Source organism: Trachurus trachurus (genome assembly GCF_905171665.1).
Source record: "Trachurus trachurus genome assembly, chromosome: 16".
In the NCBI taxonomy this organism is placed as follows: Eukaryota; Metazoa; Chordata; class Actinopteri; order Carangiformes; family Carangidae; genus Trachurus; species Trachurus trachurus.
In genome coordinates, this window is record NC_139902.1 from 11,419,141 (window position 1) to 11,435,621 (window position 16,481).

General features: G+C 41.2%; 3 protein-coding genes across 4 annotated transcripts; 1 reads left to right on the forward strand and 2 right to left on the reverse strand.

Moving 5' to 3' along the window:
• Positions 1-1,173: 1,173 nt before the first annotated feature.
• Positions 1,174-4,132, forward strand: cxcr3.1 (chemokine (C-X-C motif) receptor 3, tandem duplicate 1). Its single transcript, XM_083989018.1, has 3 exons — positions 1,174-1,210; positions 2,228-2,581; positions 2,907-4,132. The coding sequence occupies exons 1-3, from the start codon at positions 1,199-1,201 to the stop codon at positions 3,648-3,650; spliced, it is 1,110 nt and encodes a 369-aa protein (XP_083845144.1). The 5' UTR covers positions 1,174-1,198; the 3' UTR covers positions 3,651-4,132.
• Positions 4,133-6,174: 2,042 nt separating this feature from the next.
• LOC310999632 (C-X-C chemokine receptor type 3-like) lies at positions 6,175-11,208 on the reverse strand. The gene is made up of 3 exons (XM_083990146.1): positions 10,688-11,208; positions 9,661-10,020; positions 6,175-9,117 (listed from the first exon to the last, which is right to left on the reverse strand). The coding sequence occupies exons 2-3, from the start codon at positions 10,009-10,011 to the stop codon at positions 8,410-8,412; spliced, it is 1,059 nt and encodes a 352-aa protein (XP_083846272.1). The 5' UTR covers positions 10,012-10,020; positions 10,688-11,208; the 3' UTR covers positions 6,175-8,409.
• Positions 11,209-13,179: 1,971 nt separating this feature from the next.
• On the reverse strand, positions 13,180-16,207 carry cxcr3.2 (chemokine (C-X-C motif) receptor 3, tandem duplicate 2). Of its 2 annotated transcripts, XM_083988828.1 has the most exons (3): positions 16,174-16,207; positions 15,330-15,404; positions 13,180-14,768 (listed from the first exon to the last, which is right to left on the reverse strand). In XM_083988828.1, exons 2-3 carry the CDS (start codon positions 15,363-15,365, stop codon positions 13,674-13,676), a joined length of 1,131 nt encoding a protein of 376 aa, XP_083844954.1. In that variant the 5' UTR covers positions 15,366-15,404; positions 16,174-16,207; the 3' UTR covers positions 13,180-13,673. The 2 variants fall into 2 exon arrangements, with proteins under 2 accessions (XP_083844954.1, XP_083844953.1); XM_083988827.1 differs by lacking the exon at positions 16,174-16,207 and having other exon boundaries at positions 15,330-15,407.
• Positions 16,208-16,481: the final 274 nt, after the last annotated feature.

Here is a 16,481-nt window from a genome sequence, read left to right on the forward strand (position 1 = left end):
AAGATGAGATTTTACGCTGATAAACAATATATAAATAGCAACAAGAGGAAGACTAATTAGGATTTGAATGGTACTGCTTATATAATGAAACTGAGGAACTGACGAAACAGCAGGAACACATTCATTCAGTTTTTTTTATTCTTATCTTTCATTCATTCTGAAGAGACAGAATTGTGTGTTGCAACAGTGACATGTCATTCATTCAAAGGTGTGTTGGCATGTATTCCAAACCTGTCAATAAAAGTAAATAACATGACCTTAATTTGACTGCTCAGTCATGCAGTCAGTTTTCACATCTGTCTTTATACAGGTATGTAGCAGCGCCAGCATCACACACTGCTAGTATTGTTTGACTGTTGTTTTTGTCTATTATACTACTTTATTGATATAGATGCTTAAAAGCTATTCAGGTTTAGTGTCACGTATTGCCTATTGCTTTGGTCTTGTTTTTAGGCACACTAAACGGCGCATGGCATAGCAGGGTCAATTTTGCACATAAAGAAAATGAAAGCAGACATGGCTCGTGTGATGGTCAACCTGTGTGATGATAGTGGTTTGGCTTTGAAATTCTACATGGAAGTTGGCAAACATTTCTCTAAAATCCCAAGATGATGTAAAAAAGTTGTATCAACCTGAAAGTAAAACAGTCTTCACTGATGTTCTGACGACTGAATGTTCTCCCGAGGTTCTCAAAGGACAATAAATGAGCACATCTCACATCTACACACACAATGTCAATATTCAATCAACTCGAGGCACTTATTTTAAATACAAACAATTTCTGAAAAACGGCCTCCACACCAAAGTGAAACTAACAGGTTTAATTTATTTTTTATGTGGGTATTGTTATTCATAAGTTTCATTGGAAGGTGCATCAGCCTACACACATGACATATAAAACATTCTTTGCATATGTGAAAGTCAATGAAGAGTCTTAGTCATTTGAACCAAACCAAACAACATCAAATTCCAGTAAATGTAGATACATATACCATTTAACATACAACAGTGATATGACATAGTTTCTTTAAACTACAGTAAGGGCAACAAAGAAGTCTCTCTCTCTCTCTCTCTTTTTTTTTTTTTTTTTTTTTTTTTTTTACTTCCTTGTCGTTGCATTGCTATCTGTGAAACAGGATCATACAGCACATTTCTGCTTTGTTGTCACCCCAGCCCACAACCCCCTGAGGAGATCACAATGTCTGATTTGGTAGGTTATTATTACTTATACTTATTGCATCATTTTGATGCACTCACCCTTTCCTTTACTACAAAGATTTTAGGCCGTAAGTTAATCTTTATTCTTTAAGGGGTTTTCAGTTCACATCTACAAATCATGCATATGTGTTTCAACAGATGTCCTTCCATATATATATATGTATTTACTGAATTAGCTAGTTGCTGATGAATATAAACTTGATTTTGGTGCAGCATATATTATTTAATAATTTTTTACTATTTTCTGTGTCCACCAACGTTTTCTTCTGTTTGGGCTATTTTTCCACTGTTCTCATACCGTGAAGTCACACTGTGTTGATCATCATGTGGTGCAGCCATCCACTGAAAAGTTGCAGCATGAAGAATCAATCAAAAGGACACCATTGATAAAGCATTGCAAACTCCCTGTGGTAGTCAGCTTGTGGAACATGTACAGTATAACGACAAGGGGATAATTATTATAATTATTATACCACAAGTTCTTAAATAGGTATTTACTTTATGCAAAATGTTCATTTATAGAATTAATAATAAAACCCATGACTAGTATTATGACACGCTTCCTCTTGGACGCGTGCATGAATTTCTCTTCCCCAAACGCAACCTGTAGCATTTTATTTTCACAAACCCTGCCAGTCATCCAGACTCTCTCCATACAAAACAGGAACTGAGATGAATTTGACAGGTATAGATTAATTCCTGACATCATGACAAACCACAAGAAGGTCCTCTTTCACCTGCAAAATACATCTGGAAAAGTGGATGTTCATGTTCAGAGCACTGTCACAAGAGTTTGTATCAGGTTTCTTTTGTAGTAAAATTATAGATAGATAGATAGATAGATAGATAGATAGATAGATAGATAGATAGATAGATAGATAGATAGATAGATAGATAGATAGATAGATAGATAGATAGATAGATAGATAGATAGATAGATAGATAGATAGATAGCACCACCATGTGGTGATGCTATTGTATCTATCTTCTGTTTCATCTTTTTCTGCAGAACGACTTCTTTGGAGATTTCATGGTAAATTACACCTATGACGACTCAAGTGAGGATTGTTGTGAGGGGGGTGACGTGTGCGACCCGACTGAGGGCATGAATTTTGAGGCGGTGTTCATCCCAGTTCTGTACTCTGTGACATTTGTCATGGGTGTCCTGGGAAATGGATTGCTGCTGGGAGTTCTGGCCCAGAGCAGGAGAACCTGGAGTGTGACAGACACCTTCATCCTCCACCTGGGTGTGGCCGATGTCCTGCTGCTGTTGACCCTGCCCTTCTGGGCTGCACAGGCTGGTCAAGCTCAAGGCTGGACGTTTCATACCCCTTTCTGCATGATCACTGGAGCTGTCTTTACGGTAAGACATTTGCAGAAGGAAAGAAGCACCAGAGCTTCCTTTATGCACAGCTCCACTACTTCCTGAACTTAAGCCAGCTCCTTTATTTCCTGTCTTACATCATTGTAACTGAATAATCCAGGTGTGTCTGACCGGATTAATTAGTTTGTCCAATAACAGGAATAACAATAACAGGAAATAAAGGAGCTGGCTTAAGTTCAGGAAGTAGTAGAGCTGTGCATGAAGCCCATTAGGCTACTAGAAAGTTCTTGATAGTGATTAAAGACATGGGTCTACTATATAGAGAGGTTTTTATTCATTTCTCTGTCTTATTTGCGCCCCCTAGGTTAACTTCTACTGTGGGATCTTTCTGCTGGCCTGCATCAGTCTGGACCGCTACCTGTCCATCGTTCATGCCACCCAGATGTATTCCCGTAAGAAGCCTTGGGTGGTTCAGGGCAGCTGCTTGGCAGTCTGGTTATTCTCCCTGCTCCTTTCTATCCCTGACTGGGTGTTTCTGGAAGCTCTGTTGGATGAAAGAAGAGGAAGAACAGAGTGTATTCGCAACTATTTTAAGTTTACCAATGACACAAAAGTGGTAGAAAATTGGCGCATGGCATCAAGCGCTCTCCACCAAACGGTGGGCTTCCTGATTCCTTCAATTGTCTTGATCATCTGCTACACCTGCATTCTGCGGAGGCTGCGATGTGGCAGCCAGGGCCTCCAGAAGCAGAAAGCTTTCAGAGTCATCATGGCTGTAGTGGTGGTGTTTTTCCTCTGCTGGACACCATACCACATTACGCTCTTGGCAGAAACAATTCATTCTAAAAACGAGACCGACACCTGTGGAGCCCGATCATCTCTGGAGAAAGCTAAGATTGTCACGTCTTCTATTGGTTATCTCCACTGCAGCCTCAATCCCATCCTGTACGCCTTTGTGGGTGTGAAGTTCCGGCGTCAGCTCTTCAACATCCTGAGGTCTCTGGGCTGCAAGCTGAAGATGAGCGTCAGACGTCAATCTGTTGCCAGCAGCAGACGGAGCTCTGTCTGGTCTGACTCTGTCGACACCTCTAACTCCATTGCTGTCTGAGAAAAAAACATGAACATGTCTGATGTACAATTGAGGAACCTGAAGCTTTCAAACTGAAATGACAGACAGACATTGACGTTTAGCGACAGAGACATGAAAAGAAGGTTACGGTAGCCCTGAGAGCAAATAAACAACCTGATCAATCTGATGATTCATTCAGTGCATTATTTTTTTTTTGCAGTGCATTGAGCTGTCAGGGCCACCGTACAACAGACCAGCTTTCTTTCATCTTTCCGTTCACAGCACTTTAGTTTGGCAGAACATGAACATGATTCAAAACAAAATAATGTCGCCGCTCTGTGATACTTGTATGACAGAGAGACAACATTGCAGCACTGTAAAAAATACTATTGCTGTAAGTATAAGCATTGAAGCCATCCAGAATTTTTTTTTTGATGTTTGTTGTTCACTGCACAGTTATATTTTTGTTTCTATACTGCACTGGCTGAACCCACTATATTAGATTAAAATCATCAGACCCATCTTTTTAATCAGGCTTTTAATTGATTTCTTTTATTTCTTTATTCCTTTTACGTAATCAGGCTTTGTATTTAGTTTTTATTTTATATGATTTCATCTGATTTTATATATCCATTTTATTTTTATTTCACTTATTTTATTCTATTTTTATTTTCTATGATTTTTGATTTTCTTATTGATTTTTTCTTATCTTATAATTTCTATCTTATCTTACTGTTTTTGTCTTTAGTTTTCCTACTGTCTTAATAGTCTTAGTCCATTTTCATTTCCAGTGTTTCCTCCTGGGGGCCACACTGGGAGGTGCTTTTGGTCTAACGTTGGGGCTGCTGCCCCGTGGAGGGCTCTGGCCCAGGTAGCTGGAGGACTCTGCACCTTGGTGTGGGGCCTCCTGTCTGCCCGGGTCGGGGTTGTCTCTGGGGCAGCGCTCCCTAGTCGTGGGCTGGGAGCCCTCTCTGGTCGACCCCCCAAAGGTGGCTTCTCCTCTCCCGTCAGGTGCTGGTGCCTGGCCATGTCTCTAATGTCTCACTAATGGCAGCTAGTGTGTGGGTGCATGTGTGTTGGTATGTCACTGCGTATTTGCGGGGGGTGGGGGGGGGTTGTTACTTCTTGTTTTCTGTTTTGTTCTCTTTCTTTTCTTTGTTGTTTTTAGCCTCTGTGAGGCACTTTGTGTTGCTGCTTTTAGCATGAAAGGTGCCATATGCTGTAAATAAATCAAATTTGAATTTAAAATTTGAATTTGAATCAAGGATTTCAAGATGACAGGCCCACCCAGGTTCACCACAGCCAAGTAAAAATGTCACAAAAATAAAATTGTACATATTGTATAGTGACTGGAACTTTCTTGAGGACGGCAGTGAACCGAGGCAGCTTTCTACTGTTTTACAAACTTTTAAACTGTATATTTTGATGTTTTTTTGTTTTGTTTTGACTATATTCAAATAAAACAATAAAACTTAACTTTTCATAAACCAGTGTGTTAATAGCATTCGTAAAAAACTGGAATGATCCATCTGGAGACACCATCTGTAAGGTCTGTGTCACACTCTGTAGTTCTCACATATAATTGATGGAGTAATACAAGAAACAGATTAACCAATCTGCACAACTTGTTTCTCTGTGAGCAGGTGTGAAATATGAATTCTACTCTGAACTGATTTTAAATTCAGATGTTTTCATCCCTTATTATCAATTTGTTCCCCCCAGTTTTCATCTTTCACTTGCCTCTTGTTGATCAGAATTGCAGAATTTGCATAATTGCCTAAAGATGCCTGGCCCTGACCATTGCTGTGAAGCAGCTTTAATTGGGTCTAAAATTCTCTGAACTTCTAGACAGTTATACAGCTTTTGAGCACTACAGCATCATCCTGCCTGCTGTCTGGATGTAACTTCTTTGAGCTGCAGGAACAGATGTGTCCACAGTTTGTGTGACAGGCCCTGACAGATGTGAGGATGACAGCCACACTGACCCCTAGGAAACAGCCACAACCATGCCACTCTCTCTGAGCCTTCTGCTAAAATGCTATGTCATACTCAAATTGAATTAAAGTCACAATTGAACTTGCAGCCGTGGTCAGACTTCATTTGAAGGACCAGGAGTGACAGTCTACAAGACCAGTTTATTATGTTATTCTTTAATGACCCCGTCACAGGACCTTGAACCAGACCACCAGTCCGGCCCACCAGTAATCTTCCAGCACCTTCCTTCCAGCTTGGACTGGAAGGTGCCTGGGACTTGTTTACGGATATCTTTGTTCTGCCAACTGAAGCCAGGCCAAGAACCACTGTTTAAAAAATCCCCGCCTGATACTGTATGTTGACTTTGCTGCAGCCAGGAGCCAGTCAACGCTGTCTAGGGTTTATCTCTTGCCTCCATTAGGCTCCCAATTGTTTTAAAGGACTTGTGAGCTGTAAGAAGTTGGGTTTTACCTGTGAGATTTATGACTTTATGACTTTATTTTACAGGATAGCCCCTTGAGATGTGCCATCTCATTTTCGAGGGGGTCCATGTTATCAACGGAAATACATTGTTTGTAGATTTTCTAGAAAAAATGTTTTTTTGATCTAAAAAGACTTTTACATATTTTTTTTCTATAAAGTTAGATAAGTATGTATAGTGTATACAGACAATGACTGTTGATGACAGACAGAGGACAGATTTGCAGCACAAATTTAAACAAGTATATTTTATCCATAAACCACTTTTCAAGAACCTCCTTCACAAAGTGCTCCACAACAAAAGAAAAAAAATCCAACTTTAAGAAGATAAGACTGTGCAACATCCCTTTTCTTTCCCCTGTCTTGCTCTTGTATGTATTGTGCAGCCATCTGAAAATGATCATATTTAAGCGTACATCACATGTATTGAACTTTCTATGAAATAATCAAGATTACACAGAGCACACAGGTGAACACCAAAGCTGCAAACCCACATGTGACGGTTTCAGTGGAAATATCTTTGACACAGGAAATTGAAACAAAGTGACACAAAACAGCCGCACATCCTCACCAGCACACGTGGTTTAAGCAGAAATGATACACGAAATGAAAGAGCGAGGACTGCAGAGAAAGATTCTGGGCTTGTGGCAAATGTCTCCATTTCATCCGTCATGCATGATGACAATAAAAAACCACTATGTGCCACCAATGCCATAAGAGTTAAGAGGGTGTCACTGAGGGTGAGAGCAAAGTGAGCCATACGTGGTGTGTCGTATGTGCAATCCTGAATGTGTGTCCTGAATCCAAAGTGGGTTGTAACATTGTCTTTCTGTTTTCGTGTTTACATCAGTGTAATTAGACGTTTTTTCTTTTAAGTAGTAGGCCTAATCTTTGCTCTCGTGTAGGTGTGTTACTCAAAAAGTGAACCCACTGGCAGACACTTGTGTGTCTTGGTTAACAGATAACATCAAGCAGAAGCAGGAAATGACACTTGAGTCTGATGCAATACATAACACACGTCTACTTATAACCACTGTTGCTATTAATTTGACATGTTACTGCTGTTCCAGGCAAGTAACATTTTTCAGATCAGGCTGCACTGTTCATGAGGCCTCCGCTTTACATGAACTTCAACAGCACTCAAGTAACAGCAAAAAGAGGAAAGATGACAAGAGGACTGCAGGAAGCGACGCACTTTCATTTCAAGTGTGAAATGACTGTACATCCAAGTTTCTATAAGAATACTCAGTTGTGAAAGTAGGCTACAACTTAATTTCAGGTTGGATTTATCAGTGTTAACAACAGTACTTGGCTTTAAGCTCAGAATCAGATCAAGATCAGGCTCGTCTGGCAGCCTGAGGCACTGCAATACTTAGGGAAGCGCGTGCTATTACCTTTAAAATATGATTTTCCTTCTCTAACCCCTCTTCTACCCTCCAACTACATTTTTTTTCCTTCACACACACAAAGCATGCCACAGTTCTCTCTCCCCACCCAGCAGACAAGTCTTCAGATGAGGGTAGACACAGCAGGCTGCAGCCCCAGCAGAGAGCTATTTCTTCTCTTCCTCCTCCTCCTCCTCCTCCTCCTTCTGTCTTGTTCTGTCACCTGACTGATGACATCACCACCTGTTTGTGTCATACAGCGTCCTACGGACCGACACACACGTCCATGTTGCAACAATGAACTCAAACAAGAAAAGAAGGCTTTGGGATTTGCCGTGGGGGAAATTCCCCACCCGGCATCATGTCCTTAGAGTGGATTCCACACACTCACTGTGCAACCGTGGAATCTACACAGTCTTTACTGCTGCAGATGAGCAGGAATAACAAGTGCAATAAAAAGTGAAACGGTTATAAATTCTGTCAACTGTTAAATACATGCACACGATAAAACTGGCAAGAATAAGAGCTTATATTCCAATTATGGCGTTAGTTTGACAATGATGATTCAACTGTTCACTGAATGATCCTCCATGAGGCAAATGATATGAACTTTTTCAATAATAATAACGTCATCACAATAATTATATTAATGCAAAATATAAAAATATATGTATGTATGTCCAAAACTGAATTTAAAAACTCATGATTTTGGGGGAGAAGCTACAGTTGTGCAATAGTGATTACAAAATAAAAAAGCCTTGTCCACCATGTGTCACCATGATGTGACCGTGACACTTTCACATTAAAGTGCAATGGAAGAGACTATTTTTTCTTAAAATATAGATCTCTCATCATTACACAGAATACAGTACCCCGCCCCTCCGACTAATGACATTTCATCTGAAATTCAGTGCTCAGATGACGTTTGAGTCACAGGGCATCATGTTTATTCATGTGCATCATGCTGACTGCACCTGATGCTGCCCTTCGGTCACCTGTTTCAGCTCTTGTTCCTCATGATTCTGATTGGGCGGTACTTCCTTTCCCACACCCAGCTCCCACAGTGAGCTTTTAGAATCGCGTCGATCACATCTCAGCACGGCCAAAGAGTGCTTCTTGAAGTTCAGGCACAGGCCCACATAGAGCAGAGGCCTGAGGCAGGAGTGAACGCAGCCCAGAGCAGTTGTGACCATCAGAGCTGTCTTCAGGGCACCCTGGGGATTTCCAGAGAAAACCTTTCCAGTGTCCACCAGGAGTGTGATGTTGTATGGCATCCAGCAGAGAAAGAAGACTAGCACCAAGGGCAGTATAACCTTGACGGCTCTTTTCTTCTGGGTGACTTTGGATCTGTTCAGTAGGAGGACTCGGAAGCAGCAGATGATGACGGCGGTAGGCAGCAGGTAACCCAGTATATGGTGGGGCAGGCGTGACCAGAGCTTGATAGTTTCTGAGTACTTATGAACACACTGTGTTTTCTCTTTTGTTTCTGCCCCTAGAAAAACCCAGTCAGGGATGGTGAGGAGCAGGGAGATGACCCACACCAATGCGCAGGTGACATGAGCAAACAAAGGCTTCTGGTGGAAGCACAGCTGGGTGGTGCTGGCGACGGACAGGCAGCGGTCTAGACAGATGCAAAGCAGTAGATAGATTCCACAGTAGAAGTTGATCTAAGAAAAACAAACAGAAGATTCAAGAGACTCTGTCAATATCAGACTTGACATAACTATTGTGGCCAAAATAATTCACAGTGGCCATATTATTCTGATATTTATAGCAAATATATTAGAAATAACTGCAATGCATTGTGGCCCAATGATAGTGAATAGCCAACCAGACACAAAACACAAACAAGTACCACATTATTATTATAATAAATATATATTTCTATTTTATATACCTATTTTAATACATCATCACTATATGTGTATTATATAGGTACATGATATCAGCATTTCAGTTTTTACATTTCACAGTCATTGTCAGTTCAACTTTTCCCAGCTCAACTCTTGCCTTTCCTGTCATGCCTGGAATGCAGCTATCATGTCACTGGGGAGTACGTTTGCTCAACAGGATTAACGACCATGAATATTGTCTGCCAAGAGTCTCAGCCAAACACAAACTTTCTGACAGCTTCAACTGGCTCTCTTTCACTTTCATTCTTTCAGTCATATGCCTCACCCCACACAAAAAAATTCAGTAGGCCTACTTACATTAAAAACAGCTCCACTGATCTTACAGGGAACATCTTCAAAGATCCATCCAGAATCGTGAGCAGCCTGCACGGCCCAGAGGGGCAGCGTCAGCAGCAGCAGTAAGTCGGCAACACCCAAGTGAAGGATGAAGATGTCTGATATGCTCCACGATCGCCTCTTCTGTGCCAGAACAGCCAGGAGCACAGCATTGCCCAGCAGACCTACCACCAGCACCACAGAGTACACAACCGGGATCCACACTGCCTCACTGGCTTTTGGCTCAGAGTCGTCTGTACTCTCATAATCATCAGTGTAAACATAGTCACTGCCATTAAAAATCCCACCACCATCCACTTCAATGTCCGTCATGTTCTTCTACTGTGGAGACAAAAGGTTTAACACAGAGAAATCAAAAAACTGCAGTGTCTCAGAGGACAGCTGTCAAAAATACCAACTCATCCACTCCTCTCTCTTTCTCCGTGTGTGTGAGCATCATCAGCTGATACAACCTTTTAAAAAACCCTTTGGAAAGTCCAGCTCAAGCTTCAGCAGTATGCTTACTCACACAACTCACATGGTGGGGTGATGTCATGTCACACATGAAGCAACTGTGGCTGAGGCTAAAGGGTGAGGGTGCTCTTAAGGGAAGTCCCTCTTGGTCATGTTGGCACACAAACAAACGCACATGTATACACACTGAAGTTTAGTGTTGCAGTTCAGTGACTAGACCATGAAAGACATCTTAGCTTTCTTCTCTACTGCAGAAGCACAAGTAGTGGCTTGCAACTCAAAGCCAAAAGTGCTGGTGGTGTGTGCTATGATAAGACCGAAATGCGCGTAGGTGACCACGCAGCAGCACTTTCGTAACAGACACCAGAAAGGAAAGAGAAAGAGAAACGCGTAATTCTAATACCATATGGTATTAGAATTACGCGTTTCTCTTATAACAACTGCTACAACTCAAATATGCACCAAGTGAATGCACATTATGAAAGACAGCATGGTTGTGACAAAATAACGAAAACTGATATGATAACTCACTTACCACAAAAGGTTGCGGCTGCGGAATCGGGGTCAAGTGGTGTGTAGATGTTACCAAAAAAATAAAATAGTAACAAACGCAGCGATCTGCACGTATAGCTACTCCTCACACGGGGTTCTACACACTTTCTGCACTACTACAGAGGTTTTCTTTTTCTTTTCTTTTTTTTCTTTTGGAGGGAAGGCGGACGAGCTCCTGCTTACTGTCCGACCGTATGCAACCTCCAGAGGCTTCCTCCGTGTCTGGACGTACAGTAGTGATCACCACCAAACTTATACTGAAGGTCGGTGACGGGAAGTTAAACGAGCTGAAGGTGAAAAAACAAACAAACAAAAAACAACAACTAAAAAACTAAAATCAAAACATCGGGAGGAACTAGAGGAGGCGACGTGTGGAGATTGAGTCGCTCCAACACGGACGCACCACCACAGAAACACGGATACCGATCAGAGGCGTCTTCTAATAAAGCTACACGTTTGAAATGTGTGATCACGCGCCTCTGATATTTCCCCACTGGACTTTAATGATTCGTCGTAACCTCTCTCACACGCTGCAGCCTCTGCCAAATTTCCCAACTCATTCGCCAAACCAAGCCTCCGTCTATTGGTTTTCAAAATAAAACCCTCAATCAAATTCACTACAGCGCCTTCAAGAGGAATTATTTTAATAACTTGGATTACAATCTAAAACTGTCCATAGTTTGCATTTGAAGGCGCAGGATATGTTTCACAGTCTCTGTTGATGGTGTCATTATTTTAGAAAAACAGGTGCGTAATTTTGAAGGCCGTGTCACCCAACTTCCGTGTCCTGGCACTGCTTGACTTGACGTAAACACAAGTATACAAACGGACACAAAGCAGACAAAGCGCCGCACACAGAGCCGCTGTCCACAGGGTGGCGCTGTTGTGCAAGTGTTTTCCTGGTGTTTTCCTAAATTGAACAATAGATGCCTTTCACACAGCGGACAGTCAGGGGAGTTGTGGTTTCACGCTGTTAGATAACACTAGAGAACACGAGTTCGAGAAAATATAATTAAGTAGGCTAAGACATAAATAAATAACAGCGGAGTAGCCTATGTTTTGGAATATTACAGTAACTTATTGCACTTCTGTACCACACTTTGTTTTGTTTTTTTTAGAAGAAAACAGGAAATGCTAAAGGGGCCTATAGTTGACAACTGACATTCATTTTGCATAAATACAATTCCAACTTGAGGATAATTGGTCTTTTTGACTTACCATGCTTTACAAAAATCATAGGGTATCACGTTTCAGATATCTGTGAGTTGTAAGTGCATGCCACTCAGTTCAACTGACTTGTCACATGGTTTGTATATTTCTTGTGGTTGTTTATCTTTCTGTGGCAGTTTCTTTTGTTTCTTTTTATTTTATTTTCATATATATAGTATTCCATGTATCATCTTTTGTTATTGCTTGCTTGATTTATATACTTTATATACTATACTATATTTCCATCGTTTGCCAAACAGGCTTTATGCACAGCTCCACTACTTCCTGAACTTAAACAAGCTCCTTTATTTTGTGTCTGGCTCTGACCTCAGTAGTCACAACAATGGTCAGACACACCTGGATTAACCAGTTTGTCCAATAATGTAAGACAGGAAATAAAGGATCTTAAATTCAGGAAGTAGTGGAGCTGTGCATAAAGCCTACTGGCCTGAGACTACAGATGTCTTCCTTTGTTAAGGAAGTGGTGCCTGTATTTGGCACAGAGAGTTTTGACTGGCACCACCCATTCCTAATTTAGGCCACCTGTGAACAGCTGTTGAACATGTTGATGCTTTTAATGTTCATCATGAACAAGCCATTCAATAAAGGCTTTTTATTTTTTTGTACCAGAGAGGAGTTGCCTTGGATCCTGTTTTGTTCTAGTTTGATCGCATATCCTGACCAAAGAGCACCTTCCTAGATAATATCACTGCAACCCACATGAGCGCTCCATCTGCTACAAAAAAGAAAACATTAGGTTGGTGATAAGTGAGAAGTAAATTATAAAGACACATTAGTGTGTCACTGAGTATATTTTATGCCATTACGGACCGCCTAGGTCGGGAACCACAGGCCTACTTCATTTGCCAGCTAACTATACCTTAGTCAGATACAACTGTACAATTTTAATCATTATCACATAAATTAGTATATCAGTCACAGGAACTTTATCATGTGATAACAGTTTTTTTTTTACTGAATACACACACTATGGTCAATAATCCCATGCCAGTAAATAATGTGTAATTCTTTTTCTTTTTAAATCTTATAATATCACACAGAGCCAAATGAGACATCTCATCATACATGTTGATGTATAATAGACATGACACTTTGTTTTTATTCCAAAATATTTATTCCAAAAATATTTGTAGGTCACAAATGTTGTAATGTGTTTTAATGACACACACACACTCACACAAAAAAATTGAGAACAGTCATTTCCCATTTCCTCTTTTGCACCGAAGGGTAGTATTTTGAAGCACGCAGCTGAGTGAGGAGCTGTAAAAGACACCAGCAAAAGCACTGAAAAAAGATCATTTTCAAGACCTACTTACAACATCTCAACCTATACAACCATTTTACTGTCTCATGAGTTTAAACTTTCTGCAAACAACACAATAATGCAGTCTGATGACGTGAGATAGGAGCACTGACACCACAGTCTGGATTGTAGTAGCCTAAGTGCTAAACCAGCATTTATGAGTATGAGGAAATTTATTTTTTACAGAAACTGACCTTTGATAGCATCAACATGTTACTCTGTGCCCCATGCATTTCAAAATGCCACTACAGCATAAAAAAAAGAGAAACAACAACAACACAAGATGTTGTTAGCTGCACCAGCAACCTGATGGCATAAGCACCATGATATAGATTACATAAACCAAGATGACGGACATATTTGTTCTTCTGTGAAATCATTTCACACCCTCTCACCCAAAACCACACACACAGTCTTCCTGTCTCTCTTCACAGTGTCACACCATGACAGAATAAGTGGTGTTTTCGCTCTCTGCAGAGCTGCAGGAGCCTGTGAGTCTTCTGGGCTTCTTCTGCCTTGAACCCACCTTCCCTGCCCAGCCTCTCGGTCCCAGCAGCCCCTTACACATTTTCACCAGCTCCCTCCTGAACTTCACCCCCACAAAGCCATACAGCAGAGGATTCAGGGCACAGTGTGACAGCCCCAAACTCTCAGTGATCAGAGTCCCGATGTCCAACACGTGGCCAAACTGGCAACCTCCTGTAACCATGCCCAACCTGTGCAGGCTGTCAACCAGCTGGAAGCAGTTGTACGGCGCCCAGCAGATGAAAAACACGGAGACCAGGGAGATGATGAGTCGGAGAGACTTGCGCTTCTGACGACGGGTGGCGTTGCACAGAGACCTGAAGATGCGGATGTAGCAGTAGAGCATGATCAACAGAGGGAGCCCAAAACCCAGAATGACACTGACCAGCTGCAGCCCCACTTGCCACTGAGTGGCGTTCTCCACGAACCACACCCGGCATAGGCGCAACTTGTGGTTGTGGGCTGTTTCCTCATCCACCACCTGTTTGAAGGTGATGTCCACCCCGCTCAGTCCCAGGCACGCCACCCAAATGAAGGTGCACGCAATTTGGGCATGGCAGGTGTTGCGCTTCCATCCGGACTTGACGGCGTGGACGATGGCAAGGTATCGGTCAAAGCTGATGCAGGCCAGGAAGAGGATGCCACTGTAGCGGTTCAGGGAGAAGAGGGCACCAGAGATCTTACAGGCAACCAAACCGAACACCCATTGGTGAGCCCACTGCACCGCGAACAGGGGCAGGGTGAAGGCCAGCAGGAGGTCTGAGATGGCCAGATGAAGGAGGAAGGTGTCGGTCAGTGAGAAGGCACAGGCACCGCCAGAGTTTCGGTAGCGGCGGATCACACACAGCACCAGCACGTTGCCCACAACAGCCAGGACGAATACCAGGCTGTAAACAACAGGGGAATACTTCTGTGCAAACCCGTAGATGTCTCCCTGTGAGCACGGGGCTGCGTGAGACCTGCTTGTGTCAGGGGAGAAGGTGTAGTTCTCATCCTCGTAGTCCGGCTAGAGAGAAGAAGAATTGTCAGATTCTCAACGGACACTGGTTATATTAAAAAAAGATTAGTTCAGTGATGCATTTCCACCTGTCTCATTATTTTATCCCTCTTAAATTCATAACTTACTTCAGCCTCATCAAAAGATTGACGTTTCCATATTTGAACTAATCAAGAAATGAAAACTAAAAGATAAGTACTTGACCTATAATATTATAATATCTATTATCTATTATGTTCTCTGCAGTAGTTTACTTGTTAATGTCAGAGATATCTCTGACTTATCACCAATGAACACATATCAATCCAACATAGACTATTAGTAAGCACTTCCAGATTCAAAAACTGTTTTCATCCCAGTGCCATACGAGAGTTTGATGCTAAACTGTAATTATTCAGCAGGGATTATAATGCAGTAATGCTAGATACATGTGCAATATGTTTTAGGCCTTGTTTTACACTTCTTTTAAACTTATTTAGTCCATTTATGTGTATATATGTTGCTGTACACAGTGCGATGACAATAAAGGCATTTAACTGAACACATTATATTATTCAAAGAGTCACTCACCCAGTAATCGTCTGTAGTTGGTGTGACTTGATCCATAGTTGTAGCAAACAAGGAGGCAGCAAAACAACTGAGACCCTCCTAGAGAGAGCACAATCTGAGCACACACATTTACCAAAGATCCTTTTTTTTCCCTGTCTATTTTTCAGACAACAGAAAGAAGAAGTTGTTGTTTCAGGAACTGAGTCCTCAGATTTTAGACAGATGCAAACATAGCTGTAGTGGGAATTGATGACTGTCTCAAGGAAATTATGACATATGGTTTAAAACCTGGCTGCAGCAGACCCCTTCACACAGACAGTACATGACTAGAGTTCTTACGTGGAAAAATGCTCCATTATCTGGACTGCGCACCCACATGCAGATCCAATGTATTTCAATCCAACAAATATTTCCAGGGAACAATGTTGGTGGTAATTAAATCCTCAATAAGCAGTAATGACTACTTTCACAAACAATCTTAAACAGAAGGAGGAGAAGTGAAATTGCTTGCTTGGCAGGAATTTTACATTCCTTTTTCTTTATATTCAGCTTGTTTTGCTAGAGTATTGAGCGTTACATGATGTTGTAGTATCAGTGATGACCTTTCAGGGTCATTAATTTGTCACAAAAAACTTTCAGATAGTCACAGTACGGCAATGAAATTGACTATAAAACAGTTGTATCTAAAACTGTTAAAGGTCTAATAGGATTTTTTGGAAAGCAGTTCAAAGCAAAGCAGTTTCCATTTTTTGGTTATTATGTAAAAAAAAAACTTAAAGTGGAATGTTTGTACCTCTTATAAATGGTTCTAGCATTTATAAGAGGTACGATTTTTTCTAAATTAAAATAAAAATCATCAACTTACTTATTAAGGAAGACGTTATTTGCTCACCCTCTGGCACAGGTTAACTAATGGACAAAATACTATAGGCTTAAAAAGAAAGCAACAGGAAATATGTGGTTGATATAAACTATAGGCAAGGCAAGGCAAGGCAAGTTTATTTGTATAGCACATTTCCGCAACAAGACAACTCAAGGTGCTTTACATATTAGCAAAATAAGAACATACAAAGCAAACATTATTTAAAAACAGACAAGAGAAAGAATTAAAACAGATATAAAAAGAAGTAAAACAGAAAGGGAGACAGAACAACTAAAACATAGTAAAAAAGA

Excerpts from the sequence above, each read along its gene's own strand:
- cxcr3.1 (XM_083989018.1), top strand. Across the intron at positions 2,582-2,906 it reads TCACTGGAGCTGTCTTTACG|GTTAACTTCTACTGTGGGAT; the intron begins GTAAGACATTTG and ends TGCGCCCCCTAG.
- LOC310999632 (XM_083990146.1), bottom strand. The coding sequence starts at position 10,011 with ATGACGGACATTGAAGTGGATGGTGGTGGGATTTTTAATGGCAGTGAC. Across the intron at positions 9,118-9,660 it reads TCAGTGGAGCTGTTTTTAAT|ATCAACTTCTACTGTGGAAT; the intron begins GTAAGTAGGCCT and ends TGTTTTTCTTAG.
- cxcr3.2 (XM_083988828.1), bottom strand. The coding sequence starts at position 15,365 with ATGGATCAAGTCACACCAACTACAGACGATTACTGG. Across the intron at positions 14,769-15,329 it reads CAACTACAGACGATTACTGG|CCGGACTACGAGGATGAGAA; the intron begins GTGAGTGACTCT and ends TCTTCTCTCTAG.